Below are 15,343 nucleotides of genomic sequence, written 5' to 3'. Positions count from 1 at the left end.
ACATATTTGTGCCATTTTTATTTTAGAGGACAACCTTTTACGACCGTCTTCGTCCCGTTTTGTGATGAAAGTTTCCGACTCTTGTTTGTAAATGAAGTTTTTAGACAGGAATGGGCATATTTAGGATTTCTATAGAGCCATCGGCATATTTTGGGATTTTCTTAAAACATTTTAGATATGTTTTCTAAATGCCATATAACGTTAACATAAATGTGACCGCCCACTCAAACCACCCCCTTTGGGGTCTCGGGGACTCGCTCCATTTAAAAACCCGTGAACCTCGCGGACCTTCTTAATTGGTGAGCTTGCGATCCGTCGTTGGGTTTTTGTTTTCTCTTGGACATCGACCGGCTGTTTCCAGTCTTCGTGCTAAGCTAGGCTAAGCGCCTAACACGGCACTTCTGAAATGACTTCCCTGAAACACTGACAGCGGAAAGGAGAAGCCAGGATAAGAAGACGGAGGTTGTCTTTGGCCGTCGAGGGGAACCCGTCTCCCGGGTTGGTCACGGCCGACTCCCACACGGCGCCGCTGCTCGCCGCTGATAAAGTCGCCCGGGCCTCCGCGATCCTTCACGCGCAGCATTTCACTCGAAGCGGCAGCTGCCCACGTCGGCCTCGTTGGCTTCAAAACGCACTTCAGCATATCTTTCCTCCAGTCGTTGCCGTTTCTCTCTCTCTCTTTTTTTCTTCCCTGTGTTTGTCGGCTCGTTGTCGGTCTGACGGGAAGGAAGAGCGACGGCTGAAACCGCGTTTCTTTTCTTCTGTGGTGAGCGACAGAAAAGCTCTTTGCACCTCTTCGCCGAGCTTCTCGACGGATCACACAAGGATGTTTTACGTTCAACGGTTACTTCTTCTGTATATTGTAGTTTTTATATATATATTTATTTATTTATTTAGGTGCAATGGATCATAAAGCTCTGGCTTTGGCTCGTTTCACTGTTTTGAGTCACGCGTCCGACCAACACAAAAGAGACTTTTATATCATGCTGTAACCGATATCATCAATGATCCATATCTCCATCAATTATATAATTCATTATTGTCATCCATAGTGTTTTTTTGCAAAAAGAGCACACCATTCGAATAATTGGGCAATAAAACACAATATTAATTGATAAAAAAAGCTTGTTTTAACAAAGCATTGTAATTTGCTTGGAGCATTGGGAAAGAAGTTCTCATGATTTACTAATAATTGGCGTTGATGCCTCATGAATAATGTGAATTGCTTTTCCTTTCTTCATGTGTCATTTTTTTATCAGTGACTGCAGTGAAAGAACATTTATTAGTGCTCCTATTACACTTGTAATAGATGGATTAATAATAATTAATCTTTTCTGTTTGTGTTCAATCATCTGGCCTCCATAATAAAAATCTGAATCTGGGACTACGTGAGGAAAGTGACATCGTTATCGTGATGTTTTTTTCCGTATTCAGAATCTCGCAGTACAAAAATGTGGCGCGCTTTTGATTTAAATGTAAGTATTGGGAAGTATTTTGGTAAAATTAAATTTGAAGAACTAATCTTTCGTTTTAACTGATATTTCCGAAGCCATCCGGCTCGCTGTGTTGTCTCGACACACCTGTGAAACCAGAGCCCTCTGTTTGTTTCCGGAATTGAGTCAAACACCTGAATTTGCGCCGCCTGTTTGCCTCATTTCCCGTCTTTTTTATTGACTCTGTGCAGTCGTTTCGTGTCTAACATTTTGTTTTGCATTCTCTCCGAACACACCGGTACGAGTTTTATCCAATCATGAAAATCTGCGACTCCTCTGGTTGTATAGAAGTCTATATTCTCTCTCCTGACCACCAGGGGGCGACTCCTCTGGTTGTATAGAAGTCTATGCTTCACGTGTTAAAGCTGCATTCTCTCTCCTGACCACCAGGGGGCGACTCCTGGTTGTATAGAAGTCTATGCTTCATGTGTTAAAGCTACATTCTCTCCACTCGCCACCAGGGGGCGACTCCTCTGGTTGTATAGAAGTCTATGCTTCATGTGTTAAAGCTGCATTCTCTCTCCTGACCACCAGGGGGCGACTCCTCTGCTTGTATAGAAGTCTATGCTTCATGTGTTAAAGCTGCATTCCCTCTCCTGACCACCAGGGGGCGACTCCTCTGCTTGTATAGAACTCTATGCTTCATGTGTTAAAGCTGCATTCTCTCTCCTGACCAGCTGGACCAGACTCCAAAAGTTAATTTAGTTTTCTCTATCACCTGAAGGTGGGTCGATCCTTTTGATGTCACGCTTGTTCAAACGTCATTTCCGCGAGAGCAGAGCAGCTCGAAGGCTGATCCCGCTGGTTCTGAGGACATGAACAGTAGCAGCAAACAGCTCTTGGACTCACGAGCGCGTCCTCTCCGCTCAGGGCGGTTTAGAAATGTCACCGCGTCTCTCCGGCCTCCCGTCGGGCCGCCGGAGCGTCTTTTCTTTTTCTTTTTTTTCCCGGCGCCGATGAAGTGGTTTTGAATGGGATCGCGCCGCCGCGGCTCCCCGGACGCTGTAATCTAATAAAAGAGCTTCAACTCGTCCCGCTCGGCGATGATCAATTGATTCAAACCGGCCTCAGCGGGCGAGCCGAGGCGGCGCTCCGCTTCTATTTCGGTCACGGCCGTCACCCCCCCCCCCCCCCCCCCCCCACCCCCCACCCCTCTACCCAGTCCAGTCTTTTCAATCTCATCCTCCCATTCTCTGCACTCCTCCTCCTCCCTTTCTTCTGCTCTCTATTCCTGCGGCGAACCCGGCGCAGAGCTTCACCGCCTCATTGGCTCGATCCAACCGGCAAGTCGTGAGAACGAGGAGGCTTCTGCTGGATGAGCTTTTTAACGGCCAGATCTACCGACTTCCCCACGACCGGCGAGCCCCGAGGAACGTGGCTTTGAACAAAGCTCCCTAAGTCTGCAGCTCCAACCAATTTTAGTTTAGAAAGAAAAGGCTTCGGGCGTGTAGCTGAGGTGTTTACATCTCTGAAATATAAAATATAGGCCTCTTTAATAATGAATTAAATCCACAGAGATTTAAACATCCATCCATCCATCCATCCATCCATTATCAGCTCTTATCCGGGGTCGGGTCGCGGTGGCAGCAGGTTCAGCAGGCCGACCCAGGCTTCCCTCTCACCCGCAGCACTTTCCAGCTCATTCTGGGGGATCCCGAGGCGTTCCAAGGCCAGCCGGGAGATATAATCCCTCCAGCGTGTCCTCGGTCTTCCCCGGGGCCTCCTACCAGTTGGACGTGCCCGGAAAACCTCTAATGGGAGGCGTCCAGGAGGCATCCTGACTAGATGAACCACCTCAGCTGACTCCTTTGGACACGAAGGAGCAGCGACTCGACTCCGAGCTCCCCCCTGATGTCCGAGCTCCTTACCCTATCTCTAAGGCTGAGCCCGGCCACCCTACGGAGGAAGCTCATTTCGGCCGCTTGTATCAGAGCGGCCGAGATTAAAACATTGGGACAAAAATAAAACGCATCGAAACGGTACTTCTTCTGTCATCTATGGTGGTTATTTGCATAAAAACACCATTCAAAGGATGGAGAAATAAATACTTGAATATTTGCTTTAATAAAGATGTTTTTGGGACGCATTAGTAGCTTTAATCACGCATTATAAGCTGCTTAAAGCTAGTGATGGGAAGTTAGACAGGTCGTTATCCACTGATTTACACTTGTCTTGTTGAGCTAGTTCCAAATGCTGCTGTCCTGAAACACAGCTCATTAAACTGACGGACCACGAGGAGCTCGAGGTTTCAACAATGCGAGGAAACAGCTGAGGAAACAGACATCGCGGCTTCCTCTCGATACCGTAGGGACAGACTCCTGGATCTGAACCAGAAACCCCCGAGCTGGATGTCTGTAGAGAGCTTGCACGTAACAACGCCATCTTTGTGGTCGCCATGGACACGTGCAATCCAACAAGACACAGAGGTTTGCTCAAGTTTAATATCTGTTCGGTGCTGATCTTCTACCTTAAAGACAGAGAAATGGATTAACCCTCAACCTTAAACCAGCTGCGTCTGTCTTCTCTGAACGGGGTGAGCAACCTCGCGTGGGCGAATGGCCACGTCGATGGAAAATGTGTTTCGCAGGCCGTCTGCCGGTTAGATGACGTGATACCTTGGAGACGCACCGACGGCGACTCTCTCGGTCTTTAAAGTCCGACCCGCTGATTACGGTTTTCCTTCTTTTTCCAAGAACTTGAATTGACAGGAGGACGGTAACATTGTTGTAACTTTTCCGTCATTGACGATGACGGCAACGATTTAAAGGTGGATGTTGACGGTAGTCTCAATGAGGAAGTGACCGGTGTCTGTTGTGTGGAAGGCTCGTCTTGAACTCTTAAACAAAATGTATCAAATTAATAAATGGGTTGTTCCTAATTAGTCGAATGTACCTGAATTACAGTTCAACCTTTGGTCGAGGTTCCTCCCCCTGGCCCCTCCCCCATACACCTTCACTCCACACAATTAAAGTGTCTGTTCACAAGAAAACATCGACTGCAACTTAAATGTTCTCCAAGTTCCCCCAAAATACAAACATAGTCCAACTGAAATGAATGATATTATTTCTCCCCTGTTATGTTTGTGTATTTCTTTTAAATTGTGCAAATGAACTGAACTGTAGGTTTGATACGTCACAGCCGATCGGCTGATGGTTTCTGGCCGATCGATCGGTGCGTCTCCTGCCGAGAAGAAATAACTACGAGAGGCGGTGGACCGTACGAATCTAAAGTTCAGCCTGATTGCGGGGGAGAAAAGGTCAGGGGTCACCTCAATCATTAATGACTCATCACTGGAGGAGGAGAGTATGCGTTCGGCAAACGCGATACAGACGGAGACCGCCGAGTAGGATCTAAGTCCTGAATGTCAGCGAGACAAAAAGGATGAATGTGAGACAATGGAGGAAGCATTTGAGAGGGAGGGAGAGGATGAAGGCAAGTTATCTTCAGACAAGATGTTTCCACGTAGTGTTTATTTTCCTCCAGAAGAAGACGCTGTATCTTTATGGACACCGGCCCTGATCTGACGTCATTGTAAACCCACCTAAAGTCAACGTGGAGGGAGTCGTGAAGCCCTAAAAACACACACCATGACAGAACCGCATCGATCAGCTGGTGCTGTTTACAAAGGGAGGAAGTGTTTGTCTTCGGGGAGCGATCGCGCTCAGGAGATAAGACTGAGCGGTTCAACTCGGAGGCTTTCGCATCTGATGGTCTGAAGTCCTTCGTTGTCTTGTGGGGTTTGAACCCGTCTTGTGGGGTTTGAACCAGTCTTTTGAACTTGTGGGGTTTGAACCTGTCTTTTGAACTTGTGGGGTTTGAACTTGTCTTTTGAAACCGTCTTGTGGGGGTTTGAACCCGTCTTGTGGGGGTTGAACCAGTCTTTTAAACTTGTGGGGTTTGAACTTGTCTTTTGAACCCGTCTTGTGGGGGTTTGAACCCGTCTTGTGGAGTTTGAACCCGTCTTTTGAACCCGTCTTGTGGGTGTTTGAACCCGTCTTGTGGGGTTTGAACCTGTCTTTTGAACTTGTGGAGTTTGAACCCGTCTTGTGGGGTTTGAACCCGTCTTGTGGGGTTTGAACCAGTCTTGTGGGGTTTGAACCAGTCTTGTGGGGTTTGAACCTCTTTTGAACTTGTGGAGTTTGAACCCGTCTTGTGGGTGTTTGAACCAGTCTTGTGGGGTTTGTACCTGTCTTTTGAACCCGTCTTGTGGGGGTTTGAACCCGTCTTGTGGGTGTTTGAACCCGTCTTGTGGGGGTTTGAACCTGTCTTTTGAACTTGTGGAGTTTGAACCCGTCTTGTGGGGGTTTGAACCAGTCTTGTGGGGTTTGTACCTGTCTTTTGAACTTGTGGAGTTTGAACCCGTCTTGTGGGGTTTGAACCTGTCTTTTGAACTTGTGGAGTTTGAACCCGTCTTGTGGGGGTTTGAACCCGTCTTGTGGGGGTTTGAACCCGTCTTGTGGGGGTTTGAACCAGTCTTGTGGGGTTTGTACCTGTCTTTTGAACTTGTGGAGTTTGAACCAGTCTTGTGGGGTTTGAACCTGTCTTTTGAACTTGTGGAGTTTGAACCCGTCTTGTGGGGTTTGTACCTGTCTTTTGAACTTGTGGAGTTTGAACCCGTCTTGTGGGGGTTTGAACCTGTCTTTTGAACTTGTGGAGTTTGCACCCGTCTTGTGGGGTTTGTACCTGTCTTTTGAACCCGTCTTGTGGGTGTTTGAACCCGTCTTGTGGGGGTTTGAACCCGTCTTGTGGAGTTTGAACCCGTCTTGTGGGGGTTTGAACCCGTCTTGTGGGGTTTGAACCTGTCTTTTGAACTTGTGGAGTTTGAACCCGTCTTGTGGGGGTTTGAACCCGTCTTGTGGGGTTTATACCTGTCTTTTGAACTTGTGGAGTTTGAACCCGTCTTGTGGGGTTTGTACCTGTCTTTTGAACCCGTCTTGTGGGGTTTCAATGGCCGGCTGGTAGAGTCTACTGAGGTGCAACTTTACTAATGCTTGAATCACTGCATGAAAACAGTCATTTTCTTTTTTTTTGCAGAGAACTAGTCCCAGTATAGTCCTGGTCCTCTATGGAACTTAGTTTAGTCCTGGTCCTCTATGGACCTCAGTGTAGTCCTGGTCCTCTATGGAAAACAACCAGAGAAAAATGGCAGCTGTCAAGTTTGGGATTTGTAGTTCTTTATACATTTGTTTAATGGGAATTAATTGCAACGTAACGAGTATCTGAATTATACAGTAATCCCAGTCCTGCTCCCCAGAGGATGAACCTTGAACCTGGTCCAGAGATCTTCAAGTGCTCGAACCGTTGCCTCCGGGTTTTCTTTTTTTTTTAGACCACGGCAGAAAAATCCCAGAGGTGCCGACGCTGTAATTGTTCCGTTGTTTTCAGCGACGCAGCGAGGATCGTTGCCATGGTGATCAGGGGAGTTGTTGTACTCCGACCGTGTGTGTGTGTGTGTGTGAGTGTGTGAGAGATAATTACGCAGGTGGTGGCTGAACATGGACATGAATGCATCCGTCAGTTCAGCTTTCTTCCTCCTTTGAAAAAAGGTGCCGTTCAGTTCCTTGAGTTTAAAAAGTAGAGCCGCAACTATTAATTTATTCATCGATGGACGGAACATTAATTGGTTTTGATAATCAATTAACAATTTGTCTTTTCTTCTCAATATTCCTCAAGTCGAGCTCCTCAAATGTGCGTATTTGACCCTTCTCTCCGTTAGATTTGGACCGTTGGTTACGTGCACCCTGCAGCAACAGTCTTGACTGACTGTCGTAATATTCTGTGGAGCAGAATTATGAATAATTTAGTGGAAGAAGAACCTTCATTTAAGTTTTAAGCTAGCTGCAACGTGATTGGTCGATGCTCCCCCGACCACAAACGCGAACCACTTTTTTCGATGGCACGATATTTTTTTTTAAGTGACGTCACTTGTATATGACACGAGAAGTATTCCTTTTAAGATAAACACTTCAATCCGTCTTTTTTTGCCTGTCTTGAGTCTGGCTGCCTTGCTCATGGCCCGGGGCAGAGAGAAGCTGAGCTGTTAAATAAGCAGAGAAAGAGGCGTGTCCTCGAAAAAATCGTGGCAGCCGTGGAAATGCAGTCTGATTATAATTTCCACACACACACACACACACACACTCTCTGCCCTGCGTCCATTAATCTAAGACGTCTGACAGATCTCGCTCGGTTCGTGTTTTCTTTTTTTTTTTTTATCACCGTAGCTGCATCCTGACAGCCGAAAGTGCCCCTGGGAACGAAGAGAAGTGGTTGTTTTTCTGAAGAGGCGTCTCTCACACACACACACACACACACACACACACACACGGCATTCTTTGTGCTTATTGATCTGCCATCGGGAGGTCCTTGCTGCTGCCCAAATAAGCTGTTAACTGCCCTCGATAAGCAATGATCTCCTCCTCAAGTTAAAGCCCTCAGCATAAACAAACGCTGATATGCACACACACACACACACACACACACACACACACACACACACACACCTGCCAGCAGAGAGTCAGATGCTTGAACGTCTCAGTTGGAAATGTAAAAAGCTGTTGAACTGGGTTTATTTAATTTTTTCACCACTCATATCGCAGGTTCAGCAGCTGTTCAGAGCGGCGACAAAGGTGCAAATTAATGTTTCACGATTCCACTTTTAGCCTTTTTCTTTTTGTGTAGACGCTCCGTCAGTCGGAGGCGTCGGCGTTGTTCCTGAGTCGACTGCGGCGTTGTGCCGAAGCTCCGCTTGTTGAGAACCCACATGAGCTACAAAAGGAAGGTTCCTTCTGCTGGTTCCTGTCAATAAATCGTCATTTGCTGTTGATTGAACTCCGGATCACCTGACTAGAGTTCAGCCAGTGCAGCCAATTAAAATGAATAATGACGGAGGGAAAATCATGTATTTCTGCTCGGGCGTGTCCAGAAAACAGGGACGTTTTCAGGAGGGCGGAGCTTAGACAGGAAGTGCATCTAGCAGCCGATTCCTGGGATAGATGGCAGTAGAAAGGTCGGTCCAATGCAACGTTTCCCTCGTCATCACCATTTAGCTGTGAAGTTTTACTGCTGACGGGATCAACGCGTCTCACTTCACGTCTGATCAATGTTGACGGTTTGACGCGTTGCTGTTGGGTTTCGTGATGATTGACAGTCTGACGTACATCACCGAAGAGGCATCACTTTATTCGTTTTAAAATAACCGATGCTGATAACGTACGGCGCTGTGAGGAACTTTCAGTTCTTATGATCGGACCTTTCAGCCGCTACCTCCACTGTTAGTAGCGGTGTAACGGGCCGCTGCTGATCCGAGACCCGCACCAACCACCTTCAGGGTTTATCGTCAACCATCACAGAGTAAATAAAGTTATGTCCTCCAGTAGATCATGTGATCAGTAGAACATGTGATCATGTGACTTTGTAAACAACCAATCAGTGTTTAAACCAATAGGAGGAGAGCCAGTAACGTTAGCTAGTAACGTTAGCAGCACTGCTAACAGAACCGGCGGAGGTGCACTTCAGTTACATGATGATGCGTTCAGGCTCTGCTGAGTGAAAATGTGTACTGGCTGAAGGTAAATAATAACATTCTCATGATGCGTTCAGGCTCAGTGAACATGAGTACTGGCTGAAGGTAAATGATAACGTTCTCATGATGCGTTCAGGCTCAGTGAACATGAGTACTGGCTGAAGGTAAATGATAACGTTCTCATGATGCATTCAGGCTCTGCTCAGTGAACACGAGTACTGGCTGAAGGTAAATGATAACGTTCTCATGATGCATTCAGGCTCTGCTCAGTGAACACGAGTACTGGCTGAAGGTAAATGATAACGTTCTCATGATGCATTCAGGCTCTGCTCAGTGAACACGAGTACTGGCTGAAGGTAAATGATAACGTTCTCATGATGCATTCAGGCTCTGCTCAGTGAACACGAGTACTGGCTGAAGGTAAATGATAACGTTCTCATGATGCGTTCGTGTTGGTGATAAACTAGAATGAATCCAAATGTTTTCACATGAATCTAAAATTATTATATATAATATTATATAATATTATTATAATGACAAAAGTGTTTCTGTAGCACGAGGCCCCCCCCCCCCCCCCCCTCATCAGGAGCTCCCTCACCTGTGCCGAACGATGCGTTTCACACCTTCAGCCCGTCGAGTCTCTTTGAAGGCAAACGGTCACGACGTGCAGCTTTCCTGAAGGTCCCTGAAGGCGGCGCACACAGAAAGCTGTCGGCCTCCGCTCACTGGGCTGCAGCTGGAGAATTGGCACTTTGACTCCCAGAATGCATTTGTTGCAACACGCGGAAGAATAATGGTTTAACACGGTTTAAAAATGTTTTCGTTATTGATGGAAAAATATTAACGTCGCCTAAACTAGACACTTGAATCTAGTGGAGAGACGGAGGAGGCCTGCAGCCACGTCCTCCATCTACCTCCAACCTTTTGAAACAATAAATAATACATTAATAAAGAGGACAAAGTACTTAGTTAGCTTTCATAAATACTTAAATAAATACTCCTTCTTCACAATAATACACAACGGGCAGACTCTGTAAAATGTGGAATAATTAAGGAATATAAAAGCAGCCCAGAACTGTCTCTGGCTGGAAAGGACCAGCAGGAAGTTTAAAACATAGTTTTTAATGTTTGTTACTTTTATTGAATATCGCCTTCCTCTGTTGTTCTTGAAAGACATTTAACTGTTTCTAATTGATAACATCTCTCTCTCTCTCCTTCCCCCTCTCCCCCCCTCCTCCTCCTCCTCTCCTCCCTCTCCCCCCCTCCTCTCCTCCTCTCTTCCTCCTCCTCCCTCTCCCCCCCCTCCTCCCCTCTCCCTCTCCGTCTCCCTCTCCCTCTCTCCGTCTCCCTCTCTGTCTCCCCCCCTCCTCCTCCTCCCTCCCTCTCCTCTCCCCCCTCCCCTCTCCTCCCCCTGCCCTCCTCCTCTCCTCTCCTCCCTCTCCCCCCCCTCCTCCTCCTCCTCTCCTCCCTCTCCCCCCCTCCTCCCCTCCTCCTCCCCCCCTCCTCCCCTCCTCCTCCCCTGCCCTCCCCCTCCCCTCCCCCTCCCCTCTCCTCCCCCTGCCCTCCTCCCCTCTCCCTCCTCCTCCTCCTCCACCTCCCTCTCCCCCCCCCCTCCTCCCCTCTCCCTCTCCCTCTCCGTCTCCCTCTCTGTCTCCCCCTCCTCCTCCTCCCTCCCTCTCCTCTCCCCCCTCCCCTCTCCTCCCCCTGCCCTCCTCCTCTCCTCTCCTCCCTCTCCCCCCTCCTCCCCTCCTCCTCCCCTGCCCTCCCCCTCCCCTCCCCCTCCCCTCTCCTCCCCCTGCCCTCCTCCCCTCTCCCTCCTCCTCCTCCTCCTCCTCCCTCTCCCCCCCCCTCCTCCCCTCTCCCCTCCCTCCCCCCCCCTCCTCCCCTCTCCCCTCCCTCCTCCTCCTCCCTCTCCCCCTCCCCTCCCCCCCCCCCTCCTCCCCTCTCCCCTCCCTCCTCCCCCCCCTCCTCCCCCCCTCTGCCCTCCCCCTCCCCTCTCCTCCCCCTGCCCTCCTCCCCTCTCCCTCCTCCTCCTCCTCCTCCTCCCTCTCCCCCCCCCTCCTCCCCTCTCCCCTCCCTCCTCCCCCCCCTCCTCCCTCTCCCCCTCCCCCCCTCCCCTCCCTCCTCCTCCCCTGCCCTCCCCCTCCCCCTCCCCCTCCCCTCTCCTCCCCCTGCCCTCCTCCCCTCTCCCCTCCCCCCCCCCCCTCTCCCCTCTCCCCTCTCCCCTCCCCCCCCCCCCTCAGGTGAACAAGCAGCAGCTGCAGGCGGTGAAGGAGCGCTTCCTGTCCTTCCTCAACGGTGAAACCCAGATAGTGGCCGACGAGGCGTTCTGCAACGCCGTGAGGAGCTACTACGAGGCGAGGCCGCGTGTTTGTGTTCATCTTTTCTTTTGGCTGGTCGTCCGTCGCTCTGGACCCAGAAACTGTTTCGTTTTTTTAAAATATATATATTTGATTTGCTCTCGTCACATTTTATTCTCCACTCATCAAATGTCTTTTGTGCAATGTTGTACTTTATACTGTACTACACCTCAGAGGTACATAGTACTTTATACTGTACTACACCTCAGAGGTACATAGTACTTTATACTGTACTACACCTCAGAGGTACATAGTACTTTATACTGTAGTACACCTCAGAGGTACATAGTACTTTATACTGTACTACACCTCAGAGGTACATAGTACTTTTTACTGTACTACACCTCAGAGGTACATAGTACTTTATACTGTACTACACCTCAGAGGTACATAGTACTTTTTACTGTACTACACCTCAGAGGTACATAGTACTTTATACTGTAGTACACCTCAGAGGTACATAGTACTTTATACTGTACTACACCTCAGAGGTACATAGTACTTTTTACTGTACTACACCTCAGAGGTACATAGTACTTTATACTGTAGTACACCTCAGAGGTACATAGTACTTTATACTGTACTACACCTCAGAGGTACATAGTACTTTTTACTGTACTACACCTCAGAGGTACATAGTACTTTATACTGTAGTACACCTCAGAGGTACATAGTACTTTATACTGTAGTACACCTCAGAGGTACATAGTACTTTATACTGTACTACACCTCAGAGGTACATGTTGTACTTTATACTGTAGTACACCTCAGAGGTACATGTTGTACTTTATACTGTACTACATCTCAGAGGTACATGTAGTACTTTATACTGTACTACACCTCAGAGGTACATGTTGTACTTTATACTGTACTACACCTCAGAGGTACATGTTGTACTTTATACTGTACTACACCTCAGAGGTACATAGTACTTTATACTGTACTACACCTCAGAGGTACATGTTGTACTTTATACTGTACTACACCTCAGAGGTACATAGTACTTTATACTGTACTACACCTCAGAGGTACATGTTGTACTTTATACTGTACTACACCTCAGAGGTACATGTTGTACTTTATACTGTACTACACCTCAGAGGTACATAGTACTTTATACTGTACTACACCTCAGAGGTACATAGTACTTTTTACTGTAGTACATCTCAGAGGTACATAGTACTTGTTACTGTACTACACCTCAGAGGTACATAGTACTTTATACTGTAGTACATCTCAGAGGTACATAGTACTTGTTACTGTACTACACCTCAGAGGTACATAGTACTTTATACTGTAGTACATCTCAGAGGTACATAGTACTTTTTACTGTACTACACCTCAGAGGTACATAGTACTTTATACTGTACTACATCTCAGAGGTACATAGTACTTTTTACTGTAGTACATCTCAGAGGTACATAGTACTTTTTATTGTACTACATCTCAGAGGTACATGTTGTACTTTTTACTGTAGTACATCTCAGAGGTACATGTTGTACTTTTTACTGTAGTACATCTCAGAGGTACATGTTGTACTTTTTACTGTACTACATCTCAGAGGTACATGTTGTACTTTTTACTGTAGTACACCTCAGAGGTACATGTTGTACTTTTTACTGTAGTACATCTCAGAGGTACATGTTGTACTTTTTACTGTACTACATCTCAGAGGTACATGTTGTACTTTTTACTGTAGTACACCTCAGAGGTACATGTTGTACTTTTTACTGTAGTACACCTCAGAGGTACATGTTGTACTTTTTACTGTAGTACATCTCAGAGGTACATGTTGTACTTTTTACTGTATTAGAGGATCTGAATACTTCTACTTTGTAGTTTCCTGTCAACAAACTGACGGATATATTTTAAGCGCTCGAGGCAATTTAATTTATTAACGATTTAATAGGGAAACTTTTGGAATCTAGATTTAAACTTTTGATAAGAATCCCTGAAATTAAGTTAATAATTGTGACCGGGACATTTTACACTGTAAAAAAAACAAAAAACTTAACATGGAACTGCTCTTTGGGAGCATCTTTCTCTCTCTCTCTTTATCTCTCTCTTTCTCTTTCTCTTTATCTCTCTCTCTTTATCTCTTTCTCTCTCTCTTTAGTCACTCTTTAGTGTCTCTTTAGTGTCTCTTTAGTCACTCTTTAGTGTCTCTTTAGTCACTCTTTAGTGTCTCTTTAGTGTCTCTTTAGTCACTCTTTAGTCACTCTTTAGTGTCTCTTTAGCCACTCTTTAGTCACTCTTTAGTGTCTCTTTAGTGTCTCTTTAGTCACTCTTTAGTGTCTCTTTAGTGTCTCTTTAGTCACTCTTTAGTGTCTCTTTAGTCACTCTTTAGTGTCTCTTTAGTGTCTCTTTAGTCACTCTTTAGTGTCTCTTTAGTGTCTCTTTAGTCACTCTTTAGTGTCTCTTTAGTCACTCTTTAGTGTCTCTTTAGTCACTCTTTAGTGTCTCTTTAGTCACTCTTTAGTGTCTCTTTAGTGTCTCTTTAGTCACTCTTTAGTGTCTCTTTAGTGTCTCTTTAGTCACTCTTTAGTGTCTCTTTAGTCACTCTTTAGTGTCTCTTTAGTCACTCTTTAGTGTCTCTTTAGCCACTCTTTAGCCACTCTTTAGTCACTCTTTAGTCACTCTTTAGTGTCTCTCAGGGCAGTAAACACACTACACAACATTGTTGTTGACGTCACACAAAGTCCGTTTGTATGTCATTCGCCTAATTATGAACCAGGAAGTATAAAGATGGCACCGGACAGGAAGGAGGGGAGGGAGGGGGAGACGGTTGTTGGTGAGAAGTCAACTGAAGCTTTTTGTTGGTTTTGTTTCCCGTGAAGACGGAAGTTTATTTTGAAAAGATTGCTGGATCTTTGTAGAAAAACAAAAAAATGATAAAATGTGCTTTCATCTTTTAGATTTGATGCTTTTCTTCTCTCTCGGCTTTGGGCCGTGCACTCTGCTCGCTGTCGAGGGACATTTTTAAAACAATTTCTGACATGTTATTGATACGTTTTGATGAATTAATCAATAATTAAAATAGTTGAAAACTGTGTCATCGCTTCACACGTAGACTTTCACACACGATTATGCTCCAAGACGCCGAATAATTTAATATGTCAAACCAATTAAAAGTCGTTGTAAAGACTCAACGGACACAAACCACGTCGACATAGATCTGACGGCTGCACGTCAGATCTATGTCGACATTAAATACTAAATATCGCAACCGCCGTTGACTTTTGCCATCGATCGGATTCTAATCTCGTTGGTTTTTGTCTCCATCGGTTCAAAACATAAAGATGATCACTGTACGATTTATAAAACGAAGACAAGAGGATCACGTGACCGCTTAACGATCAATTATCAGAGTAGTTGATCAATTAGTCGAGTTAATTACCGCTCTGAGTCCCAGACGTTTCCCGTCCGTGGCTCCTTCGATGTGACGAGTCGCCGCTTCTATAAATATCTGAGTGAGATTGATTTGGTTGGACATTCACTTAATTAGTATTTGAAGCCGTCACGTTGACGGAATAATCAGCTGATTAATCAAAACATCACCAGATTAATTAACAACGAAGGTAATCATTACCCGTTTATAATATTATAGAAACTCCGGCTCCGGGGAACCGGATCAATCCTCAAGGATCCGGTTTTAGGCTCTCAAAGTGTCTTTAACACTGCAACCAGTAAAAGACCAAATGTAGGGTCTCTTTTCTATTTGACAGAATTTATTTCATTATTATTTATTATATTTTTTTCTGTCTTCAGAGGACGTGTGTGTGTGTGTGTGTGTGTGTGTGTGTGTGTGTGTGTGTGTGTGTGTGTGTGTGTGTGTGTGTGTGTGTGTGTGTGTGTGTGTGTGTGTGTGTGTGTGTGTGTGTGTGTGTGTGTGTGTGTGTGTGTGTGTGTGTGTGTGTGTGTGTGTGTGTGTGTGTGTGTGTGTGTGTGTGTGTGTGTGTGTGTGTGTG

The 15,343-nt window shown here is 46.2% G+C and overlaps 1 protein-coding gene across 1 annotated transcript in view; it reads left to right on the top strand.

The window, feature by feature from the left end:
• Window positions 1-15,343, top strand: part of cadps2 (Ca++-dependent secretion activator 2) — a 120,023-nt gene that overhangs the window by 10,720 nt on the left and 93,960 nt on the right. The window contains exon 2 of the mRNA XM_034535305.1: window positions 11,259-11,372. Coding sequence (XP_034391196.1) covers window positions 11,259-11,372 — 114 coding nt within the window. The remainder of the gene's footprint in view (window positions 1-11,258; window positions 11,373-15,343) is intronic.

The sequence above is a fragment of the Cyclopterus lumpus genome, chromosome 6, assembly GCF_009769545.1.
Source record: "Cyclopterus lumpus isolate fCycLum1 chromosome 6, fCycLum1.pri, whole genome shotgun sequence".
Taxonomy (NCBI): Eukaryota; Metazoa; Chordata; class Actinopteri; order Perciformes; family Cyclopteridae; genus Cyclopterus; species Cyclopterus lumpus.
Note: the sequence above shows the minus strand (reverse complement) of the source record. Positions and strands in the feature narration are given on the sequence as shown.